Genomic DNA, 23,657 nt, shown 5'->3' on the forward strand with positions numbered 1-23,657 from the left:
CTGTTTTCCACCTAAGTGATTTCCTTCACAGCTCACACCTGGGAAGAGCCTCTCAAACCCTAAGGGGTCAACCCTCCCTGGTCATGCCCTACTGTCTGCAGCACACAGCAAGGTCCAGGATGTGTGGGCGGCTGAAGGAAGTCTGCCAGGGAGATACTGATAAGTGTGGGTGTCCAGTTTAGCAACTGATTTTGTTTGCCGCTATTTGGCTTGTTAAGGTAACAGCTTGCTGGCTGTGAGCATGAGCATCTGTATCCCTAAAAGGATACTTCTTCCCCACACTGAACACATTCCTGGGTGAGGGGAGACATAGCAAGAAATGCAAAATCAGTCCCTTGACAGGCGCAAGGCCATGGCATGCCGGCTGTGGCTGAGGGCCACGTCAGCTTTCCAGGCTCCCAGGGCACGTATTATCTGTCTTTTCCATTCCCATCCTTGCCGGGACATTTCCAATCCATCTTCTAGCTAATGGGATGTGGTACCAATATTTCCCATCCTTTGTTTCACTGGCATTGCACAATGGAGCCATGTTGTGGTGTTGTGGCATTACCAGAGCTGCCTGTATGTATCCCTTGGCCCTCACCAGCTGGCTGTCAGGTTACACCAGCATTAAGAAAAAGAGGTTTTTCATTCCCAGGGATGCTGCCACCTCTTCCCATCCACTACAGTATCCACGACAAGTGATTGCCAACGTAGGTTTGATCCTGATGGTGCTGGGTATTCTTGCCTAACCAGGACTTAAACACTTTTTCAGCTCTGCCCATGAAAGTGCAGTAGTGAGCATGGAGCTGATGGTCCGTCTTCCCTGCTAGAGCCAGTGGCAGATGCCTAATGGAGGGTTAAAAGCACAGGGCAACCATCTAGGGATCTGAGCCATGGGAAATTCTTGAGCCAGTCAGTATTTCAGTGTTTAAAGTGTTGCCTTGGGGTATAAAAGCTTTTGCATTTACCAGAGTTTCTCATATGAAATACTTTAACCTCCTGCTCACATCCAGAGTCAGCGCTTGGCAGGACTAAGCCTTACCTCCCCCTCTTCCCGCTTCTTGAATGAGCTCTTTTAACTCGTGGTTGAAGGAATTCAACCTCGGGAGCTGAGCATTACTGAAGCTTGTGTCAGGGAGCAAGGCACTCCTCTGCCTTGTTCCCCCCTGGTAACCACAGTGCCTCCAGGAGCCACACAGAAATGCGTGTGGCCATGACTTTATCCTTTTGTCCCCTCCAACAGCCAGCTGTGCAGCAGGAGCCAGCCCCAGAAACGATAAAGGCTGTTGCCTGAAGCTGTCCATGTAACTCAGCACAGCACAAGGGTGCCGTCATGCCTAGCCCCTGTCTGGGAACGCAAGCGGGATAGGGAAAGTCTCTGCCACTCCTTTTCCCTCCTCATTCAGCGGAGCTCCTACTTGTCAGATAAAAATGATCAGCGGAAGGCTTTAAGGAAGGAAAGCCCGACGGCTGCGTATGTCCCTCCGTTATGAAACATGCGCATAACCTAGGGAATACTTCATGCCAACTGTTTCCTAAAGGGACTCCCAAGAGCAGAGAATGTAGAAAGACAAGCCTTACAGCTTCTGCCTGTGTCTTTGCCTCTTGTGGGGGTGGCAGGGGCACGGGGAAAGGCTGCCACGTCTCGTGAAAGAAGGTTAGTGGAATTAGAAACACAAGCATCCAGGTCCTGTGGAAGAAGGAATTAAATTTGACAGGTGGGCCCTGTAGAAGTGTGAACTGTTTTATCCACCTTTTTCAGTTTTCTACTCCACCCATGCAGACGGAACCAAAAAATGCAAAAGGGATGTAGGCTTTACTCCTCTCTGACTTGTAACATACTTGTGTCCAAGCCTTGCCCTGACGTGAAGTACAGCACAGCTCCCCCTGAAATAAACTGCAGCTCACACATATCTCGGGCTGGAACTTGGCTCTTAAACAACGTTTAATGGGAGTCTGCTCTGGCTGAACTCTGCTTATGACTTCATATTTTCCAGGGCTGTGTTAGTGCTATTGGTTTGTTCATTTTTCTTTTTTTTTTTTTTTTTTTTTTCTCATTCTCTTTATACTAATAGGTGTTTCAGTGGGATAACTTGACCTTATGATACTGTTCCAAAGCAGACTTCTCTGGAGGCAATGGTAAATATTTTGGGTATGTTATGAAAGGGCTTTGAGATATTTGCAGGCTCTCTCATGACTGCTTGAGAAGGCAGATTTTTGCAGCCTGTTAGGCAGTGTCAGCTGGTGAATTAAACTGGAAAGCTGGAAAACAGAGAGAATAGGCAGAGGTTAGATATGATCTCGATGATGAATCCTTGGTTCTATCATATTTTTAATATTTGTAAAATAAAGTTTTTAAAAGCTTTCACCGTTGGCTCAGCTGAGCAGCTGGAACGCGTGGGAGATCTGCCACCAACTTCAAAGGGAGCAGAAGCAGTTTAACAGAGAGAGCTTTCGCAAATCCCACCTTGTATGTATACCACTCGCTATTTCACTTCATGTGTTGGAACAGTGCCCTGCTTTGATACAAGTGTAAATGGGACAGCAGTGACTGCTGCTGCTGCTCGGCTGCAGAGCGTGATTGCTGCTGATTCAGCTATGGAAGAGCAGCATCCCTCCAGGCAGGGAGGGGCATACAGAGTAACAGCTTTGCCCTGGGGTTCCTATTTTGACAGCTGAGAGAGGACCCTTACTTCTTAATGCATTCCAATAATTTTTTACACAAGGAATACCAAGCCCAACTTTTTCCATGGTCTTCTAGAGCCACTGTATGTCAATGGAGTCATTCAGCCGTGAAAATCTGGAGTTTTCTGTTCTGTTCAGACCAATCTAGCAAGGAAATCTCCAGCTTTATCCACTTTTTTTTTCTCCTTGTTCTTCCCTTTTGCGGAACTTATTTTTACCGAGTGCAGATTTATCAGGTACTCCACCCACCCAAAAGAGCATTCCTGCTTTTTGCCTTCTCTGTCTGCACCTAGCAAACCTCCCCCTGATAACAGAGCGACCCACAGTCAGACCACATGGTGATTTGGATCAGTTTGCCAATAAGTAAAAACCTCCCACCTCTTTCCCTTTGATGGGCTGGTTTTCTGCTGGATCTGCTGGAAAGGAAAAGGGTTAAGAACAAGCATGCCCTTTTCTGCTGGAATGTAGCAGCCAGCTCAAATCACAACACTTCACTTTCAGCTTTCCTGCATGTATATTTCATACATTTGGGAAAGGAGCCGCCCAAAGGCTTTACAGTAAGTCAAAAATATGTTGATCAGAGAAGTGCCATAGCAAGCATTTGTTGCTATTGAAAAGTACTAGACCATGTTTCTTTGCTTAATGACACACATTAATCCTCCGTTGAAATTGCCAGGGCTGTCCAAGCTGAATCTGGCTTTAAAGGTTTAAAATATAGTCCAAACTGTAAAAATGTAGCATTCCAACCAAAAAAATCTCAGTGATGCCCCTTTGGTTTTTCCTTTGCTGTTTAAACCACTAAGGAAATGGTCTACAAGCTTTGAAACTGTCGCCAAAAGAAATGGCATTTTTTAAATTGGTGACCAAAATATAAAAATTGTCCAAGTACTCACTGCTACTTCTGTTTTCAGTCCAGTTTCCTAATGAAATGAGTCTTGTGTGTTCCTGCTGTCTATCTGTCTGCTTAATCATCTGCTCATCCATCTGTCACTTCCCATCAAGAACTGTTGGATCCCCTAGCCAGTTTCAACCAGATTTGAAAGAAGCAGAAGCCTCAGAAATCATTATCATTCGCCAAGTTGTATGAAAGTCAACATTTGTCTACAGAGAGCCATTCAAGGGAGCCGTACACAAAAAGGACTCCTTATTAGGATACTAAACTAAATGGAGTTATTTTCTAGTTAGGAATGTAATAGCATCAAATTTTGGCATGATAAGATTACTTGCATAAACATGACTGCAACTTAACAGGCAAAAGCAGAGTGTAAGACACTATTTAAGCACCTGTAGGAGAAATCTAGCCCTTCTTACCAGTACATGTTGAAAGCTCTGTGAAAGGCTCTGACTCCCGTATAGAAAGACTAAGCCCTCAGCACAGGCTTTGGAAAGGGATGGTTGAGCAATTCTAACAATAATGGTTGGGATTTATTTTCCCTAGGCTCCAGAAATCTAGGCTTCTGATCTAAGCTAGTCTTCTAGGTTTGATGCTTGGTTGGTGGGAAGAGAAATGCTCACTCCATCCCCTAGGATTCATCACACCTCTGTTGGAGCTGAACAGATCTCCTTGCAAGAAGGCATGTCAGAATAGAATAGAATAGAATAGAATAGAATAGAATAGAATAGAATAGAATAGAATAGAATAGAATAGTTCCAGTTGGAAGGGACTTACAACAACCATCCAGTCCAACTGCCAGCTAGCGTCCTCTGCAGCACCTGTGGAGACAGTGTAGGTCACATATACTCCCTTCCAGTAGTCAAACATCTCACCAGCGTGGTTATTAGCTCTCCACCTACACAGTACTCACCGGTCATGTTTCATTAGGAGAGAGGAACATTAGTAATGAGTTGTTAATGAATCTCACAACAGTGTAAGTCCTATGCTGAAAAACATTCAGTATCTGGCTTCAGTGGGGATTTTTTTCATGCTCAGCTCTCTTCAGTATGCATTCAGTACGCTATTTGTCAAATAATGCCAAAAAATTGTCCCAAAATAATACACAAGCAAGACTTCTTGGGTTTTTTCCCCCCTCTTTTTAACAATTATTGCACAACCTGCCTAGAATTGCTCAGATGAATGATAGATGGTAAAGAAGTTTTGCTAAAATAGCTCAACTCAATTCAAAGAGTTTGGACTGATACATAAAGGTTTTTGAGATAATAAAATGGGCTTTGTCTTTTTAAGTGGAGCAGATATGCAAAAGAAATCTGCATATTCATTGCAGAATCCTTGGAAAACGAGAAATGTTGTTGCCCTGAGCCACTATTTACCTTGCAAATTTCTAAGGTGTTTCAATATGTTTTATTTTCTTTGTTTAATATGCTCAATATTTAAAGCATTTGGAAGATTGTTTCCACTACAGATATCTCCATTAATAATATTAACCTCGTCAGTGCTCCAGGAAAGATCTTTGTGTCCCTAAAGAGCATATGCTAAACATCCTGACATTTCCACTTGCAATGCTTAGTAGACAGTGCCTTAGGCAAGCACTGCTGTATGAGCTGGATGTAGCTGAATACAATTCATATCAAATAAGGTAGGGGATGGAGCACAGAGAGCTGCTGTTTCTAAGAATTGTCACCTGTCGAACTACTTTGCTACAAAATATTGGCGGTGGGAATAAGACATAAAGGAAAAAACCTGCCCATGTTCGGCGCTATATTCTTTGAATTGTCAGAATAATATCTTTGTGCATAACTGCAGGCTTTCACCACTTTCTAGATGACATCACCTGCAATTTGATCACATCACCTGGAATTTAAGCACAAGATCTAGCTTTTTCATCTCAAAAGAAGAAATAGACATTTATCAGCCTTAATAGAATAATGGCCATCTTTCTTTCCTTGCATGTCGGTGTGCATTAAAACAAGTTTTCTGCCAGCAACAGAACCAGTGAAACATTTTTGCTTTTGGATTTATGTCTCTGCCCTCTAAATCCCACCCCCAGCATACGCTGCCTCCCTCCCGCAGCCGCTCCCCGTGGGCAGGGGAAGCACCTTGCCGTAACTCCTCTGAACCTATGTGCGTGATGACTGACAAGCACGGGGTGACTGGAGAACCTGCTGCTGCCAAAGAGAACTTAAAATTGCTGAGTCCTCACTGCCTTTCCTTCACTGCTGGGCTACTTTAGTCTTTCCTTCCTCTCCAGCCTAGAGTTTTCATGAAAGTTGAAGCAAAGTGCTTATCTTTGCATGCTCTTCCTTTAAAAACAGTTAGGGTTGAAGAATGGAGTCAAAACTTGTGAAGGTTACAAGGACAGGCACGCAGCAGGAACAGAGAAAATCAGCGCGAAAATGCTGCCGAATGTATTCAATGGAAATATTTCAAATACTAACAGTTCGGTCTGTCTTAGTCGGGGGGACTAATTTTAATTAATGTTTGCCTTCAATAGTGCCACGTGGATAAAAAGGGTATGTGTCAAATGTAAACTAAACCCGAATCTTAAACAGTTATTAAGGTCATAAAACCAAGCACAGCAACGTCAAGAAACACAGAGATCACCTTATCCTCTGATGACACGGTCAAAATGCCTGAGAGTCAGGACTGAGGCTGGTAGACCTGATAAGTACAAATTAAAAGCACGCCTCGGTAAATTATTACAAGCAGATTCGCAGTTAAATTGTCTTACTACATCGTATAACCATTTACGCAAGGGATTGGGAAGGACTTCGCATGTCCTCCAAGACCTCTTGGCCTCTGACTTTCCACCGAAACAGTCTGGCTCACATTTTTATACTTCCGTTTCTAACATGCAACGTTTAGGCCAGCGAGGTGTGCTTCTTTCATGCACCGTTTCTCAAGAATTGCAAGTTAAGCGTCTTTCACAGGTTGTCAGATGGGCTTTCACTGTATCCATAGTCGGCTTCTTTCATTACCTATGATAATTTGCAACATTTGCAATGGTTAATCAATTAAGCCAGTGACTCCTTTCCATTCAGCTTTGATCTCAGCGAACGAGCAAATGGCTGTTTTGTTCCCATTTTGATTCAGCAAAAATGACTAGAGCTTGAAATTGTTAACTTTGGAGGAAAGACAGGCAGAAATTATTTGGCAGATTCGCTGGTTATTTAGTGTTTCTTTCACAATTAAAAAGCCCTCAAAAGGAGTACACTATTCCGATGAAGAGGGGGGAGGGGGGAGGAGGAGAGTCACATGCAGGAAAACATCCTGATGGTGGACTGTACTTTATGGATTGATTCCTACCCCATTTGTCACTCCTTCTTTAATGAAGCAATACCAGGTCAATTTATCTTCCCCAGCAAGATGTTGAGCATTCGAAGCGTGAGCCGACTTTGATGGTTGTGGAGGAAAAATGTAAATGACGGCCTGGTTACATTAACAGATCTCCACGGAAAGTGAGGAACTTTTTGCAGTGATATGACTATAAACATGAGCCAGACAAAACAAGGCGCAACTTGCAAGTTGCCACATGCAGCATTTTTTGAAAAAGATCAGACCTTCTTCCAGGTCCACACACTTCATGCACCCTTTCTATGACAAGAAGGCAGTGTTTGCCCTTCAGACATTGAGCGGCCCTGTAGGAGCACAGCAAACCCTGGCCGCTATACATGAGCAGCAAGACCACCACCAGGTGGACCTTGGTGGCTTCCCACATCCCATCTCTAAAGTCAAGATTTCCACAGCATCCTTTTGTGAGCTTCGTTGCCTGCTTGCTAAGGAGCTCCAGAGCTAGTGGAGGCAGCTCTTTTCTCTAACTTCTGCTCTGCTCTGGGTTTCTTCCGCTGACCCTGAAACCTTCTCATCCTTCCTGATGCTGTAAGGAGCAGACAGATCCATCTGAATTTCTATGTCAGTTTTTTTATGTATATATACATCAGTGTGAATACACAGAATACATTAAATATCTGTTACCAGAGGGGACACGGGCCTACAATAAGCTGTCTCTCAAGGACTGCGCTGTATGGGAACTTAAAGGTTGTAACATTTATAGTACTTGTAAAGGAGGTTGCCATTTTAATGCTGTTACTGGATGCGCTTTGCTTAATTGCCATTAGAATTGGTGGTTGGTTTTCAGGCAAGCTGAGCTAAGGAGCTAAAGTACTTTAATGTATGTCTCTAGTAAGTGCAAAAAAAAAAAAAAAAAAAAAGAGTATGTGGTTTGATATGAAAGATGAATTTGGGTATTTTTTCAGTTCTTTTGGGGAATAAACAGAAAAGTTTAATTTAACTAAAAGATCTGTATTTTGTTTAGGTTATATAATCTTTTAAAACAATTTTCTTCTCTTTTTTTAACTTTTTAGTTAAAATTTTTATTTCAAAATACAGAATATCTGTTCACTTTTAAAAGATCCTTACTATTTTTGATCTAAAATAATTTCCCAAATTTCTTGAACATTTTCTCCTTCTCCCTCTTATCATTTAGGGATATCATATGATTATTTTTTGACAAACTGACGTTTAGTGTATCTGTCCATCTCTGATTTTCCCTAAGACCAAAGTGCAATTCAACTTCCCCAAAGAAGGAGAAACAGTGTGCGTTAAACCATTACTCCCTCAAACATTAGAAAACATGTTTTTTCTTATTTACTTTAAAACATTCTATAATGGTACAAGAATATTTTGCTGACACTATATCAGAATCGAAAGTGAACTGCTAAAATTATGTGGCAATCCTAATCTAACTAAACTAATTTGATAATGCCCCTTTATCCTCATTGTGTTACAAAGTCTAAAAAGTCTTAAACAGACCTTTATTTTAATAGAATGAGACTGGATTTTGTCTTCTCAGAATTAATGACAATGTACTTGCTAGCTAAGATAGCAAGAGGATGGGGCCCAGTGGATTTTAATTTTGTAGATATTTTTAATTGGCATGATTTACCTTACATTTGGAGCACAGTCCATTTAGTTACCCTAAAGATCATGTGGTTATTGTTGTATGTCACCGTTATTGGCCTTATAATAATTTAGTATATAAATGGCAGCCAAATTATTCTGTCTCTTGTCCAGATTGACAGATGAGAAACTGTTCCTTAATGTTGAAAGAGCAGCCTTGATGTGTTTCATTATCTAATGGGAGATGGTGATGGCTTTTTCAGCTGAATGTGTCAAAATGATGGGTTCACGCTGATGACCCTTCGGGATAAGAGATGCCAACTCTGGCAGGGCACTGCACGCTTACTGGCAAATACTAAAATAGGTAATGGCGCTTTTTTTTTAATCCAGAAAAGCCTCAGTGCAATGCATCTGATAGCGTAACACAGGCCAGGGAGCAGCTTGAGCAATTAACATATTTTTAACATGAAGTTTTCAGAAGTTGGTTCAACTCATTTTTACACATGCAGCTGCAGTGAACCAGTTCTAACTAGAGCTTGTAAATTAAATCGGTATGCTAAGGTTAATAGATTAATGATTTTCTCATGAATGCAGCGTGTTGGCAAGGCACAAACATAAACCAAAGGGCAAGGAGGACATACCACAGTTGCATAAACAATGGAGATGGTAAGACTTCATTAGTTCTTCCATACTAAACATGTGGTAAGAAAAGTCTTGCATCAGTGATGACAATAGGGACACATTAAGACCTGCTTTTACAGTCAAGAGGAATGATGACTGCGGAATATCATACAAAGAACAAAAAAGAGCCCCCTGGGAAAGGAATAGTTGTAATAAATAAATTTTTATATGCGTGATATTAAAAAATAAGAAATTGCAAAAATTATAGTAAAGGTTCTTAACAATTGCAGAAGCATCATGGCGGACTCTGTAGATTCCTCAATACTTTCAGAAGCTTATAATGTTTTACCAAGCCCAATTAAATACCTTACTATCATCTCCAGTGGAAGCAATTAGATCAGTGATGATTTTTGAAACCTTGCCTAATTTCTTTAGGAAATAAGGCAATCTTCCTTTAAAATTACAACTTTTTTAAAATAAGGCAAAATCAGTATGATATGTTGTGTTAGGTCCATTGATACAAACCAATAAATAGACAATAATTTACCAGACTCAGTATTGCTGAGTCAGATGTATTTCATTAGTCTCCAGTAATGCTTAAAGCTCTCTTTCAAATATATGAATGTATGAAAGAAGAGTCAATACAGAGGCAAAAATCCTTCTCTGAATTACGTTTATCTTTGACCTGAATCATGAACTGGATGTCACTCAGTTTGGCCATCTCCCTTGTTTACTGGAAGTGCACAGATATATAGCTGGAAAAACTCACTCCTGGCCACATATATGCAAGACAAAACCATTGAACGTTTAGTAGTCGAATTCTAAAAACACATTTCAGCCCGCAGACTGCTTACACTTCACTTCCTGCAACGACATGGTCAATATTTGGGGTGGTTCTGCAAAGCACATCCATGGATATACCTGCATTTCCTCATCGGGAAAAGTCCCGCTGGCAGCAGTGTTTTTCGTAAGGCGGTGAGGTGAGCTGATTAAAGATGAAATCTTACGGTGCGTTTCCTAGTCTGCACACCTAGGAAAGTCCTAAGAAGGAAATGACTGCCCCGAGGAGCTCAGCTCCTCATTCACAGGAATTGAATGAATTTCAAGCACTTCTTATGCAATGAACAGGCACATCAAGAGAGAATATGGGCTGCCCAAGAAAGCACTTAGAGACCTGCTTGAGTGTAATTTAGCAGCCCAGGCTTTGTCTGAGATTGTAACCACAAGCAAGCGGCAACGGAGCATCATGATAAGGGATGGCTTAGGTTCCTAAGAATTGAAAACACAAGCTTGTGGGTAGGAAAATCCTGAAAGGCAGGAGCAGGAGCAGTGCTGCCTGACTGGTGTTGAGTGGCTTTGAAAACTGCGTTGTAAAAGCCGCTTATCGCACGTAGATATCTGTACACTCACTCAACTTGACTCACCCACTCCAAAACAGCGGTATCACCCACAGCTGCAAAGAAATCGGGACAACATGAACTGTAATCTCAGGATTTTCTTTCTATATTCAACACTACGTAGCAGTAAGCACTTGTCCAGCTTTAGTTTGGAGCTTTATCTTAGGAAATGAGAGACACACTGAGAAGTTTGGGATAAGGTCTATGTTATCGCTTCCAATTGCCCTTGTGGATTACACAGCAGAGATTTGGCAGTTTGCACCAGTAGATTAGATCTATCCTGTAGGACGATTCCCATGCATTCATATTAAATGCGCCAATTGGGGATCCCTTTGCAGGTACAGTTTTCCTTTCATGCCTTTTCTGTATGTAAATCCATAACAAACAAACATGTAGGTACTTAAATTGCTAACTACAGGGCTGACTGCAAAACCACTAGGGGTGCAAGTACTGGATTTTTTTTTCTAGAAACATCTTTAGTGGGAAAAAATGATGCCTGGAATATTAGAAGGCTTGAAACTCTGCAAATTTATTCCATCCATCACAGACAGTTGCCACAGAAGCGCATTAAGGTATTGTTTTCTGCAAGCAGCAGGATCTGAAATGTCTGCTTTCTATGCTGGAGGGGAGAAAATATTTTGGGAACGAATATACCCCTTCCCATCAGCATGTAAGTTGACGGGCTTGTCAGTTTGGATGTCTTAACATGGTTACGCTTCTAAAGTAGGTCACTGATAAGTCTTGCACCTTTATCAGGATTCTCACAATACTTTGTGTTTTCCTTAAAGACCTGTTTCTTGGTGTCACAAAATCATGCAAAAGCCTTATTTTTCATCTACAAAGCTCATTTGGTCTTTGGTGTTGTAGAAAAGGGCTGGAAAGTAAGATTTGAATGAAGCTCAGGTATGAAAGAAAGGGCAAGTAAAAGAAGTTTTAAATTATTTTAAAGCCAGTGTCATAATTTTTGAGCAGGAAGTGACTTACAGCTTTTAGTGGCTCAGATTTGTAATTTAAAGAACAACAGAAGCTACTACAACTGCCAGGAGAAGTGCATAGCAAAACAAGGAGAGCGCTGAACCTCAAAGAAACATTTCCACTGCTGGACGTGCCTCCTTCAAAAGAGTGCTCCTCAGCCGAAATGCAACAGGATCAGTTTAAACTAAAAAAAAAACTATCAAAATTAATAAAAGTCAAGTTTTATTGGAAAATCGCACCTGGAGGAGATGGTTTAACAAATCTACTGACAAATTTAGCTGGAAAAACTCACCCCTGGCCACATTAACATAAGAGCTAGTTGTACTGCCTTTTCACCTTTGAAGCGCAAAGCCAGAGATCTGGTTGCAGTGTTTAAGTCAAGAATATTCCCGGGGCTTTCAGAGGCTGCTGCCTTCTCAGCATGTTTTGATGGATGAGAATGAGACAGGCAGCAATTGTTGTTCTGTTGCAAAATTCCATATCTGTAAGTTTACGGGCAGAACAGGAATTTGATGAATTTCAGGTCACGGCACAAAGGCATTTATTTCCCTTCATTCTGGCTTTTAGAATCATACTTTCCAACAAGAGGCAATTTGATTTGTATGGTCTATTCTTGATTTAGCCAACCCGTTTTGATGGCCAGAGATTTTATGAAAAACAAGTTTTCCCACAATCTTTTGATTTCTGCATGTCATGGTAACCGATGGCACTAAATAACAACACTGTCTAAACACTTTCGGGACCAGATTGTGGCTCTGGACAGGGGCCAGTATAACAGTAAGAGGAAGTTTTGCAAGGACAATTTAGCAGCTGATAACACAAAAGATGTCCTTGAAACAAGGGAAAATAACCAAAACAGGTGCAACAGCAGTTACTGAAACACAGACCTCTGAGCACTCTGCACATGAAGAAGAACAGAATAAAGAAGGTACAAGAAGGCCAAAGTCTACAGCCGCTGCTCAGCTAAAAATTCCTCCAGTATGTTGGATATCTTTTCTGCCTCAGAAAGTGACAATTCAGTCCTACAGTATTGTAGTGTATTTCTCACATAGACTAAGCTGAAGTTAAAGAGAAAACGCTGAGGTTCCTGGCCAGGCATGGATTCCCATCTGGATGTTGTCCCATATGGCTGCTGTCCCACCCCTGCCCTGGGAAGAGGGGCTCATTTCATGAGCACATGCCTCGCATTTTCCTGTCGTGTTTCATGAAGGGTGACACTGCTCGAATTTTGAATGACACTGATACCTTCCTCCCTGCCAGCAATATTGAGATATCGCCATGTATCACATAGCTATTTTTGGACCGAGTGAAATTTCAGGGACTCTGAGACAGGCACTGAGGGTCCTACTCTCCCCTCCACCGTCCTTGCTCTAAAAAAGATCGGGGGGGGAGACCCTGGAAACTTCTGGTGAGTAGCTGCCGTGTCCTGGCACTCAGGATGATGCAGCAAAAGGCCGTCTGGGAGGACAGGAAGCACTTTCTGCGGTAAAAAATCAACACACAAAGGAGAAGTCAGAGTCTCGTGCTTGCAGTAAAATGGGAACTGCGGTAAGTGAAGCCCCATCGCAGCGTTAGCTGGTCGCTGAACGGCACAGCATCTTCAGCTTAACAGATCAGTGCCGACTACACGGCAGCTGAAGGTGGGTCCAGCACTCCTGAAAACTTAGAAAGTACAGTATGGAAATGAAAACTTTTCTGCAAAGTGATGATACTGTAATCCATTATCAAAAAGTACTTTGGTGGCAAGTACTAGAGATAAGGCACCTGCCTGTTATCTGAATCTGAGAGGCACCTGGGAACGACAGGAAAGAAGCAGAGAGTTACTTGCATACCTTCTTATAATTAAAGGGATAATGATTTGATCTGGAATTAATGTTTGGAAGCACGCTGTGTGGCTAGGGAAGCACTTTAGAATTCACACCTTCAAGTTTTTGATTGCTGTAGAGGAGCCTGCTTTTTTGGCAAGCAGCATATACTTGGTGTATAAAGAAATACAGAACACTTCGACCTTGAAGCAATTAATCTCTTCTGAGGCACGTGGGTTTTGAATGGACGTAGACATAATTAGAGTTTTTAAATTACACAAGGCGTGTTCAATCTTCCCATCAGCGTATAGCTGGATGAAAACGTGGGAAGGATCTCTGGGCAAGAGGAAAGGAGTACTCCTTTACAGAAAAAAAGCATCTCCCATGTTTGGGAAGAGAAGGATCCTTTAAATCTCAGCTCTCCTCTGTTTATTGCAATTTGATATAAGAGGCCGGACATGAGTAAGGAGAAAGCTGCTCGTAGTGTCTTATCCTTGCATCATCTGTCACAGATTTAGCAAAAGGAGAGCCACATATCAGCCATAGTGCCACTGTGAATTTATAGAAGGATTTGGAATTAGCATTTTTACCTTTTCCAGAGAACTTTTCTATCCACTGTATTTACGAAAGGGAAATAAAAAAAGACCTCGCATAAAGCTATTTGCCTTATTTGGAAACCAATATAATTTAGAATTGTATAAATAGTACAATAATAAACAAAGAAAGGAGTGTCCTGTCATAAACCTAGCATGGAAAAACTCCAGGAGTTCATCACCTTCTCAAACATCCACGTAATTCAGGACTAAGTGGGCTGATACCAATGACATGAAATAAGGAGCAGAAAACAAGATCAAAATTGTACCCTGGCCAATTACAGAGAATCTGGTGAAGAAATGCTTGTCTATATGAATTTACTTTCATTTAAGGTCTATATCAGATAACGAGAGAAAAATCCATATTGGTTTTTAAGATTTTTTTTCCTCTCCCCTTTAAAACACTTTGGCTATTCATTAGTTGTTTGGGATATTTTTAGTAAGTGCTATAATTAAGACTAAAATGTAATTCAAATTCTAATTGCTCTTTCAGCAGCTTACAGCTTTCCAGACCAATTTCTTTCTTCTTAAAAAGACACGGTCAGGTACTTTTTTGCATTTAAATTGCAAAGTTATCTTTTTTTTTTTTTATAAATTATAATCCAGTAAAGAACATAATTTGATTTATCAGCACCTAATTCAGACTTACTCTAAGTGACAACTGTGTTTTATACCACACACATAACAGGCTTGCCTTGATTCCAAATGCAGGTTTAAAAGAAAACAAATGTTAAGATTAAAAACAGGATATTGCAGATAAATAAATACTAATTGAAATCAATAGAGCCAGATTAATTTGCATCAAATCAAGGACCAGACCATACTCTGAAGAGCCATAAATGGGAAAATAAATAGGCACCAACATTTTTTCCCCCAAACTGCCTTTCTGAGAGTAATCACAGTACCTGAACACTCTTAATTTAATCATTCACTGGAGGATGTTACAGGTAAGTGCTCATAATAAACAGTAGGTGTTTCCCTGAGGGCCATGATAGTTTGCATAATGTGCTAGCTATTTATTTTCCAGTGTTATAGTGACGGAAAACTGTTACAGTACAGCTAATTCTAATGAGATGTTTCATAAATATCTTTTGCTAACGAGAGATCTTGTTTGAGTTTCAGAGGTTAAAATAATACCGCACCGTCAGTATAGTCACTGCTGTTACATATGATCCAATTCCTTTTTCTTTAATTAACTTTTGTATGTTTTAATCTATTTATAGATGGAGAAATTGAGAGCCCCACAGCTGGAGCAGATGTGGCTGTTATTGGAGGTAAGCAGCAGACCGTACTAAGCAGCACCATTAAAATTAAAATAGCGGGTTGGTTGATGTCTTGCATTTTGCAAAACCCCTACTTTGCTGACAAGACAACAGGAGTGGCACAATTAGAGTTAATTAGGCCAGTGGGAAATCTGCTCCCAGAGGGGCTATTGGCAAGATAACGAGATGAGATAATGAGCATAAACCATACAGTGAGCACTACCACCCCCATCCATTTCCTCATTTTAAGACAAAATACGTAAGAGTCCAGCAGCAAAGTCAACCTCTGATATTCTTCATTATTCACTGGGCCAAGGTTGTTACTTAATACAAAACGGATGTAGCACCTTTGATTTGAGCCATGCTAGCTCATACCAGCTCACCCTTTATTTTTACAGAATATACCACGGTGCATTTCCTGGTGTTCCATTAAAGCTCTCTCATGCATTTAAACTAAATACAGTTGTCAGAATAAATGAGCAAAGCTATGTTCACAGAGAGAACCTGCCTTTTTATTTTTATTGTGTTTGTTCATTTCCATGCTAACGCACTAATTTCAGTCATTCACAAGGGGGTATACCAATCATTAGTGCAAATTGGTGAGGTTCTGCTAGATTTCCCTCAGGTCCCATCTCCTGTAACTTTAATTTCAGCTTTCTATGAACAAGTAGCAGGTAAATTGATTTGTACTTAGTCCCTTAGGCTTATTAATATTGTGCTACATCCAAAGCCTATTAAAACCTCTTGTGTCAAGGGATATACCAGTGAGGTCCTAAAAATTGATGAAGCTCCCACTGCAACTATGATATTATTGTAAACCTAAAGTTCTTTGAATAAGCAGTTTCATTTCTGCTAGCAGTAACTTCACTTTCCAGAACCAGGCACCATAAAATCTGTGGGATAATATTGCAGGCACATTTTTTAAGACAGAGTTACCATTTTTATTTACCCTGCTAATGTTCCCTCCGTTCCCCTGTTTTCATGCCAATAGGGTATCCCCACTCAGTTTACTGATGCTGATAAGTCTAAAGCTTTGGGGATGCTCGCTTCTGCCACCCATCCTGAACACAGGGGACAGAAGAGAGATACTGTCTGCATACCCCTCATTGTCCCTGCAGAAGAGCAGGCGTTTCCAGAGAGCGATTCATCTGACCAAATGTAGGAATTCAGTTCTAGAAGAGGAATCACCCACCACACACTGTCCACTGACAGCAGAGAAATCACAGAATCATAAAATCATAGAATACCAGGTTGGAAGGGACCTCAAGGACCATCTGGTCCAACCTTTCTGGGCAAAAGCATGGTCTAGACAAGATAGCCCAGCACCCTCTCCTGCTGTATCTTAAAAGTGTCTGATGTTGGGGAAAGCCCAAGGGGAGTTACTCAGGTGGAGCCTCCTGAACTCCAGATGCCTACAATGAATCAGATCAATTCTTACTTATTGCATCCTCACAGCAGCTTCACGCTCCACGTATGGGATTTTCCTAGGAATGTTCTATTCTGGTGCTTTTTATTGTGTGCTGCTTTAATGCTTGTTATACTCTTGGAGTCATGTGAATGTAGAATCAACTCAGTATCATGTACTTGTAAGAATCATAGCTAAAGAGTTTATAAGCCCATCCCAGTTGTACCCAAAAGTGTTAAAAAAATCATACAAGTTGAATAAACTTTGAAATATTTCATTTATTTTCAGGGTTCTTAAGCGAACACATTCATCTGGAGGGAAGGGGATACAGCTTGTAATTTTTCAGCAATAGACTTCTCAGGGGTTCCTCTCTTTTATGGACTTCTATCTTTCACGGCAGAAAAGGAAGAAAAGGGAAGGGGTCTGGGAAGCAAGGAAACACAGCGTTCTCTGCACAACCACCCCTGGAACATGGATTTACTTTCCTTCACTAGGAGTGCTTCCGTTCACCATTTAGTCCTATGCACATTTGGGCTACCTATGGAAATTTTTGTCCAGTCAACACATTGCTAGTAATTAGCCTTAGGCCAGGAGACAGGAAAGATCTACCCAGAATCCCTTCCTCCTCCCAGGTGTTACTTGCACATTCATTACAATCAGCCTTCCTTAATTAGAACACAGCATGAAATGGCAGCTTGCAAATACAGAGCAGTACTGCAGTCACATGGATCCTGCTGTTTGTTGAGTGTCTCCTAAGAAGCATTCAGTGCTCTGAACTCCTGAAATTGAGTGCACTCACGGAGGCAGGGTCGGGTTGCCTCCAAGCTCCCCTGGATATATGTTACCAGAAGGATGAAAGAAACCTATTGGTTTTCCTTTATGTTCTTTTATTTCTCCTCATTTTGTAATGAACTTTTGGCTCCAATGAGTTCAATCAAATCAAGCCATTGATTTGAAAGAAAGTTAGTGAGACTTTGATCTGCATTCCTGCAGTATCTATACCCCATCTTTTTTTTTTTTTTTTTTTTTTTTTTTTTTCAATATCGTACCCTGTTCTGATTCTGGCCACTGCAGCATGTGAGCATCTTATGATACGTGGACTTTCCCCTATCCTGTAATTCAAGTTGTGACGTCTGGCTGTGAGATACTGCTTGCATTTTATTATTGACAATACATTTAACTTGTCTCTTTCCTCTAGGTGTGATTGCTGCAGTGGTATTTGTCCTCATTTGCCTGCTGGTAGTGATGGTCAGGCACATGTACAGACATAAGGGCACCTACCACACCAATGAGGCAAAAGGGACTGAGTTTGCCGAAAGTGCAGATGCCGCTTTGAAAAATGACCCCGCTCTCCAGGAAGCAGTGGATGAGAGCAAAAAGGAATATTTCATCTGAGAGGCAAGGATTTCCATGGAGACTTCCCCAAGGGAATCAATCAGAAATGCTGCATCAACAGAAATGCTAAGAGATGGATAATATGAGGATACAGGCAAGCATCCTAATTGAAAAGTATTTCTTTACTTTTTTTTGTCTACTGAGTTGTTTCTTTTCCTCTACTGGTGAAGAACTAAATGCCAGATACTTGCCTGTTGATTTTATTAGCAACACAGCTTGTCACAGCTGAAATCAATATCAGATAAGAAGAAACAAAATCTCAGTATGAGTGATACACCAAAACCAGATAAAGATAGCAAATGTCAAGCTTTGACATTTGGTGAAAATAGCAGATGCCAATGGAAAACATCCTCTTAGAGTTAATGATGCATCCTATGCTGATATGATACAGAACTACCTGAAATTGAATTTCAAATGGTCACAGAACAAATATTAAACTAGATAAAGCTGATGTAGCTGGAACAAAAATAGCTTTGTAGCCCAGATATCTACCCCCTCCCCTTAAATGTGCAATTTTATCGGCACAGAGGAGTTTGTTTTGTTTGGGGATTAAGACTGGGCTTTTTTTTAATTTTTTGCATTTTATATATAGTAAAGTGAAATACACTTCAAAGGAATAAAACTGTTGGAAAACATGGAAAATGTAAGAATGAAGGATTTATTTCTAACTTGCTCTGCATGGCAGCTTGAGAGCTGCAAATTGTTGGAATTCACAATGTAGTATATAATAGTAGACTTACAAATATGATTCCAATTAGTTGGTAGGTTCCGTGCATGCATGTATAAATAGATAGATATTAAAAGGTAAAGCATCTTGGTTTGAACAGGCCTTTTCAAACAACGGAGCTCAGCTGGATTTTTTTCAAGTAAGATATTTTTGCCTGAGTATTTATTTATTTATTTTGCATTGGAAAATTCTCTTGCACACCCGCCAGCAGGATTTTGGATTTTTGCAGGGGGAGGAATTCAGCTCTGCTGCAGATACTGATAAATCTTTTACAAATGTAATCGTAAGACTGCCACTATAAAGAAGCTTGCTCATCTGCATCCCACTGGCTTGTATTGATGTCTCCCTCTGTATAGCATTTGCATTGTGCTAGGTAAGAGAATTACACCGACCATCAATGCTTTATTATAAATAAATAAATAGATTAGTCGTGGTGGGTCACATGAAAAGTTCTTATTCCTCGCCTAAGAACCCATGGAGATGAGTTTCTTTACCCCAGTAAGTTGGCTTCCTAATTGAAACCCACAATTAGCTCCGGAAATAGGATAATTGTTCTCTGCACCTGTTCATCCCCAGCTGCGATGGTGCCCTGGACTACTGAAAATAGAGGGGGAGAAATACACAACAACAAATAAGACACTGATGAGCTCTGCTCAACTCGATATGTTTTTTCCTGTGTTTTGATCTATATATGTGTGTACATATATGTAAAGTCATCTACTACTGTGCTTTCAAGACGTTGTTGCTGATCAGTTGTGCTCACTTCTTGCCACCAAAGACTGGAAAGCTCCTGTACTCCAGTATTGATTATTGATATTGGCCCCAAAAGTGCTGGAAGAGAAGACAGATCTGAAAAAGAAAAACTCTGAGGACCCAAGTGTAGAAATGGGATATTTTTGTCTTTTCAATCACAATCTCAGTCTTTTCTCAGTACCTGAAGGAAATGGACTCTGAATTACTCTTAGAATCCTTATAGCTTTGATTTTAAATCTTAAATCACCACGTGTTTGCATTTTAACTGAAGAATATCATGCCAAATTTACTAAATGCTTAAGATATTTTTTGTAACATACCATTGCACAACCACATTGTCTTCTGTGCCTATTGCAGTATAAAATGGACAAAGCCCAGCACTAGCGGAACTCAAATGTTTTGGTATTATCCACCTCACTGTTTCCTTCTAAGATATATCACTGTTTTAATCTTTTTGCTACTTTTGAAAAAGGAATCTGTTTTTATTTTTCTAGGACAAACGTTAGAGAAATTCACTAATTTTAGCTGTAAGACTGAGTTTTAAAACTGAAGCCCCCTGACCCTCCAGTTCAATAAAAATGTAAATATTTTCTTTGAGGAGAGGATAAATGGGGTGACTTGGGCTCTGTTGCATCTCCCACACAAGGCATGGGAACACCAAAAAACTTTCTTCCAGTGCTAGCAGGACCTTTAGAGGACTGCCAGCTTTTTGTCCCCCTTCATATACTCAGAACCGTGTAATGTAAGTCTGGATGTTAAAGAAAATTGACTTCAGAGGAAGGTGTGAGGGACACGGGGAATAAATTCCTGTCTCCCTCCCCAGTCCTGAAATTCTGGTTTTTGCAACATGAGCCTGCTGATTATAATTAGACACCTGGCTCATACCTGATACACAAGAGCACATGAATTAGTGTCTCTTTTGGGGGGTGTGTGAGTTTTTTAATTATGAGGTGGAGTGAGGCAGACTAACTGTCCACATTGGAACTACAGAGGCCAGATTTTCTGGTGGTACAACAAGTTCAGTGGAGCTCAGCCAATTCTTACCAGTTCAGTCAAGACCAGACCAGACGTCGTGTCATTGCTTCCTGAAACTCTGAACTTAATGCAACTAGTGGACTTTGACTATATTCCTTCTTAGTAGCTTAATTAAATCTCTTTATCCCATTTCCCCTATTCATCTAGGCTGACAAACAGTCCAAGCGTACAGCAACAACTTCCCTGTCGGTAATGAGCTACTTTGAATATTTGCAGAGCAGTGACTCTGGCAAGAGCTACAGTTTCAGTTAGTTTATTTTCTTCCAGTGTCCTTTTGGGTTCCAGGGCTTTGTGTATTTAGAAATGACTCAAGCATGCTGAACAGAGAGAAGAGGTGATTTGTGGAGATTTTCTGTTTATTTGGTTTTTTCAGGACAAATTTTGCTTTGTAATGAAGAAAGCTCATGACATCTGATGACCGGCAGACTCTAAGGGCCTGATCCTCCTATTTTTTACTCATACAATAACTCTACTGTCTTGAGTCATTCAATTGAGTTGTAAAAAGAGTGCATTACAAACTTCCTATAACTTTCAGGACTAATTAGCAAAACATCCTTCTGCAAGCAACACGCTGTGCTCAAACAAACTTTATGTACAATGCCAAGACGACTCTGTTGGCAGCCACAGCTTTTCATCACTGACCAAGAAATTATTTTTACAATTTGCTTCCTGAACAGAGAATTAAGGAAACAGTTTCTTTTTGCCCCACATACTTTTACCCCAGGTGCCTCCACTGCTGTGACCTGTTGTCCTGTAGCTCTCTGGTGCTCCGTCTCCCAAGCTGTGACTGCCATTCTTGTCCACAGTCCCCCAGGCTCCCAGCTGGATCCCCACTGCCTTGCCTATGGCAAAGGATTGGCCATTCATTTATGTATTTATTTATTTATTTCTATCAGTGAAGATACTCTCTGCCAGCCAAGAACCAATTTTCACAAAGGTTTTACCTTTGGACTTCCAATCCTATGTCGCATTTGATCAAAGCTGACTAAGCTGGCCTGAGACTGATTTGTAGAGTGATCACATATGCCATGTTTTCACAGAAAATAAGTCTAAAAATAGTACTGCGAGCTCTCTAGTTAGTTAAATCTGTTGCTATAAATCTCTAGCGTTCACTAAACAAGGGAGCGACATGATGATCCCTCAAGCAACTCAGTTTTGTCCCGATGCCTTAATGCCCTGTGAAAGCTTGTCGAATCCCACTTTGCACAGGAAGCCACTGGCCCATGTTTAGAAGCGTAAGTCCTTTTCAAAGATGTACGGGAAAGCTCTGCATCAAAACCACCGCTATTTGCTGGAGTTGGAGGAGAGAGGGTAAATAGGATCTTGCAGGAACACAAGACATTTTTTAAGGATATATGGAAATGACAGGAGTTAAACATAGTATTTCAAATTACGTTGATGAGCTTTAAGAGTGGGTGTGTGGAGCTTTCCATTTCTCTCCGTGAAAAAGAACCATTGTTTGCAAAAGGAAACAAATCTCCTTTTAAACCATCTCTTCTTGTCAGACGTTGAAAACAGGCTTCACAGATTCAATATTCTACCATTCTGCCTTAACATCTGGAACTGAATTTCTTCTAATTTTTGGAGGATACCTGTACAGTCCTCCCTACACAAAAATTACTGTTGCCAGTGTCAGCCTCTGTAGCAGCATTACAGATCAGCAGAGTAATTTTGTCCAAAAGCAGTCAGTCCCAAATGTGTGTCTGGCTACCCATTACTGGATCTGGTATGCATTTTTTTCTGGGGCTTGGCCTCTATCATTCCAGGTTTTCCTGAGGCCCAGTGTGCCACTACACATGAATGCAGTCCCAAGGAGTATTTAATCAGCCACTAGTCCAGATAATTACTTTTTTTTTTTTTTTTTTTTTTTTTAGAACAGGACCAAATCACTTTGGGGGACTATTAAAAATAATACCAACTGATCCCTTAGAACATTGACATCAATTTTTCTCTTAAGTCAAATCTAGGGATCACTGGGGGAACACCAGGACAGGAAAATAAAAAGGACTGTTCCCTTTCAGCAAGGAATGCAGACAAGGTGCTGAAACATTTATAGCTGCAGAATAAGTAGGATAGCACCACTAGCTACAGCCTGCGAGGATTCCTCACAGAATACAGGAAACACTGAGTCAAGATGTAAATCAGGAAAAAGATACAGAGGGGGAGAAGCTAATGAGGTACCAATAGAGAGAGAGAGCACTTTTTCATCAAAGAAAATAGATATTGCTGTTTGGAGAAATCAAAGTATATTTGCTGAAGGTAACTGCTGACAACAAGTTTCTTTGAATTATATGAGGCGTTTGAATTCCTTGCGTGTGCCAGTCCAATCAAAAAATGCTGGCAAATACATACCCAAAGAGTACTCACATTAAATGTATTAAGAGCTGTTTATTGCATTCTCTAAAATCTCTCAGTTCTTCACATGAGAGCTTTGTGTGTTCAGAAAATGGAGAAGCTTCACAGCAACAGTTCATATAAGACAGAAAACTAAAGAATCCTTGAACAAGCAATGAACACACATTTGATGTTTGGAAGTACAGGTAGTTAATAAAGGAAGCTAATGATATCAAAGAAAAACATACGTGGTGAGTAAAAATTCCAACCATATTACAAAGAAATGAAGCATTTGTAGCAGTAGAGGTCCTTCTCTAGTTCAAGATGGGAATATTGTCAGTGACTGGAAATAAGGAATCGACATGACTGTTCCCTGTGTGGTTGGGATAAAATTCCACTGAATTCAGCTGGACAAGATTTTCAATGACTGTATTTATCCTTCCTGAAAAAAATTGTACTCCCACACATGTCAGAAACACACTAAATTAAAGTAGAAATCTTTATAAGCACTGATTTTTCAGCCTTACCTCTTGCCTTCACACCATATTTCTGTTGTTTCAAACTGTATATATGATGGAAAGTATCTGATATATTGTATTGAAGTCTATTTGAATTGCAGAATTGCTATTACAAGAATAGAGAATACAGAGCGTTCAAAGCTTGCTACTGATTCCGTGTTAAAGCTGACTATAAAGTTTGTATTTACCAAAGCTATTAATACACTGCTAGTGTAAATCTACTATATTTTGAATTGGGGGTGGGGGGAAGCTAAAATATGAAGAAATAAGTAACTTTATAATTAAAGTTGTCATTTTCAGCATTTAAAAGAGTGTTCCCATTTTTGTTCTCTTTTAAAATACCATGAACTTTTAGAATTGCCAATTATGCTGTTTT

General features: G+C 40.5%; 1 protein-coding gene across 1 annotated transcript in view; it reads left to right on the forward strand.

Annotated features, from left to right (window-relative positions):
- Positions 1 to 19,364, forward strand: part of GYPC (glycophorin C (Gerbich blood group)) — a 31,638-nt gene extending 12,274 nt beyond the window's left edge. The window contains exons 2-3 of the mRNA XM_082484630.1: positions 15,076 to 15,126; positions 17,718 to 19,364. Of these exons, the coding sequence (XP_082340756.1) occupies positions 15,076 to 15,126; positions 17,718 to 17,914 (248 nt within the window). The 3' untranslated portion in view covers positions 17,915 to 19,364. The remainder of the gene's footprint in view (positions 1 to 15,075; positions 15,127 to 17,717) is intronic.
- Positions 19,365 to 23,657: the final 4,293 nt, after the last annotated feature.

The sequence above is a fragment of the Vanellus vanellus genome (genome assembly GCF_965231255.1).
Source record: "Vanellus vanellus genome assembly, chromosome: 5".
NCBI classification, from domain to species: Eukaryota; Metazoa; Chordata; class Aves; order Charadriiformes; family Charadriidae; genus Vanellus; species Vanellus vanellus.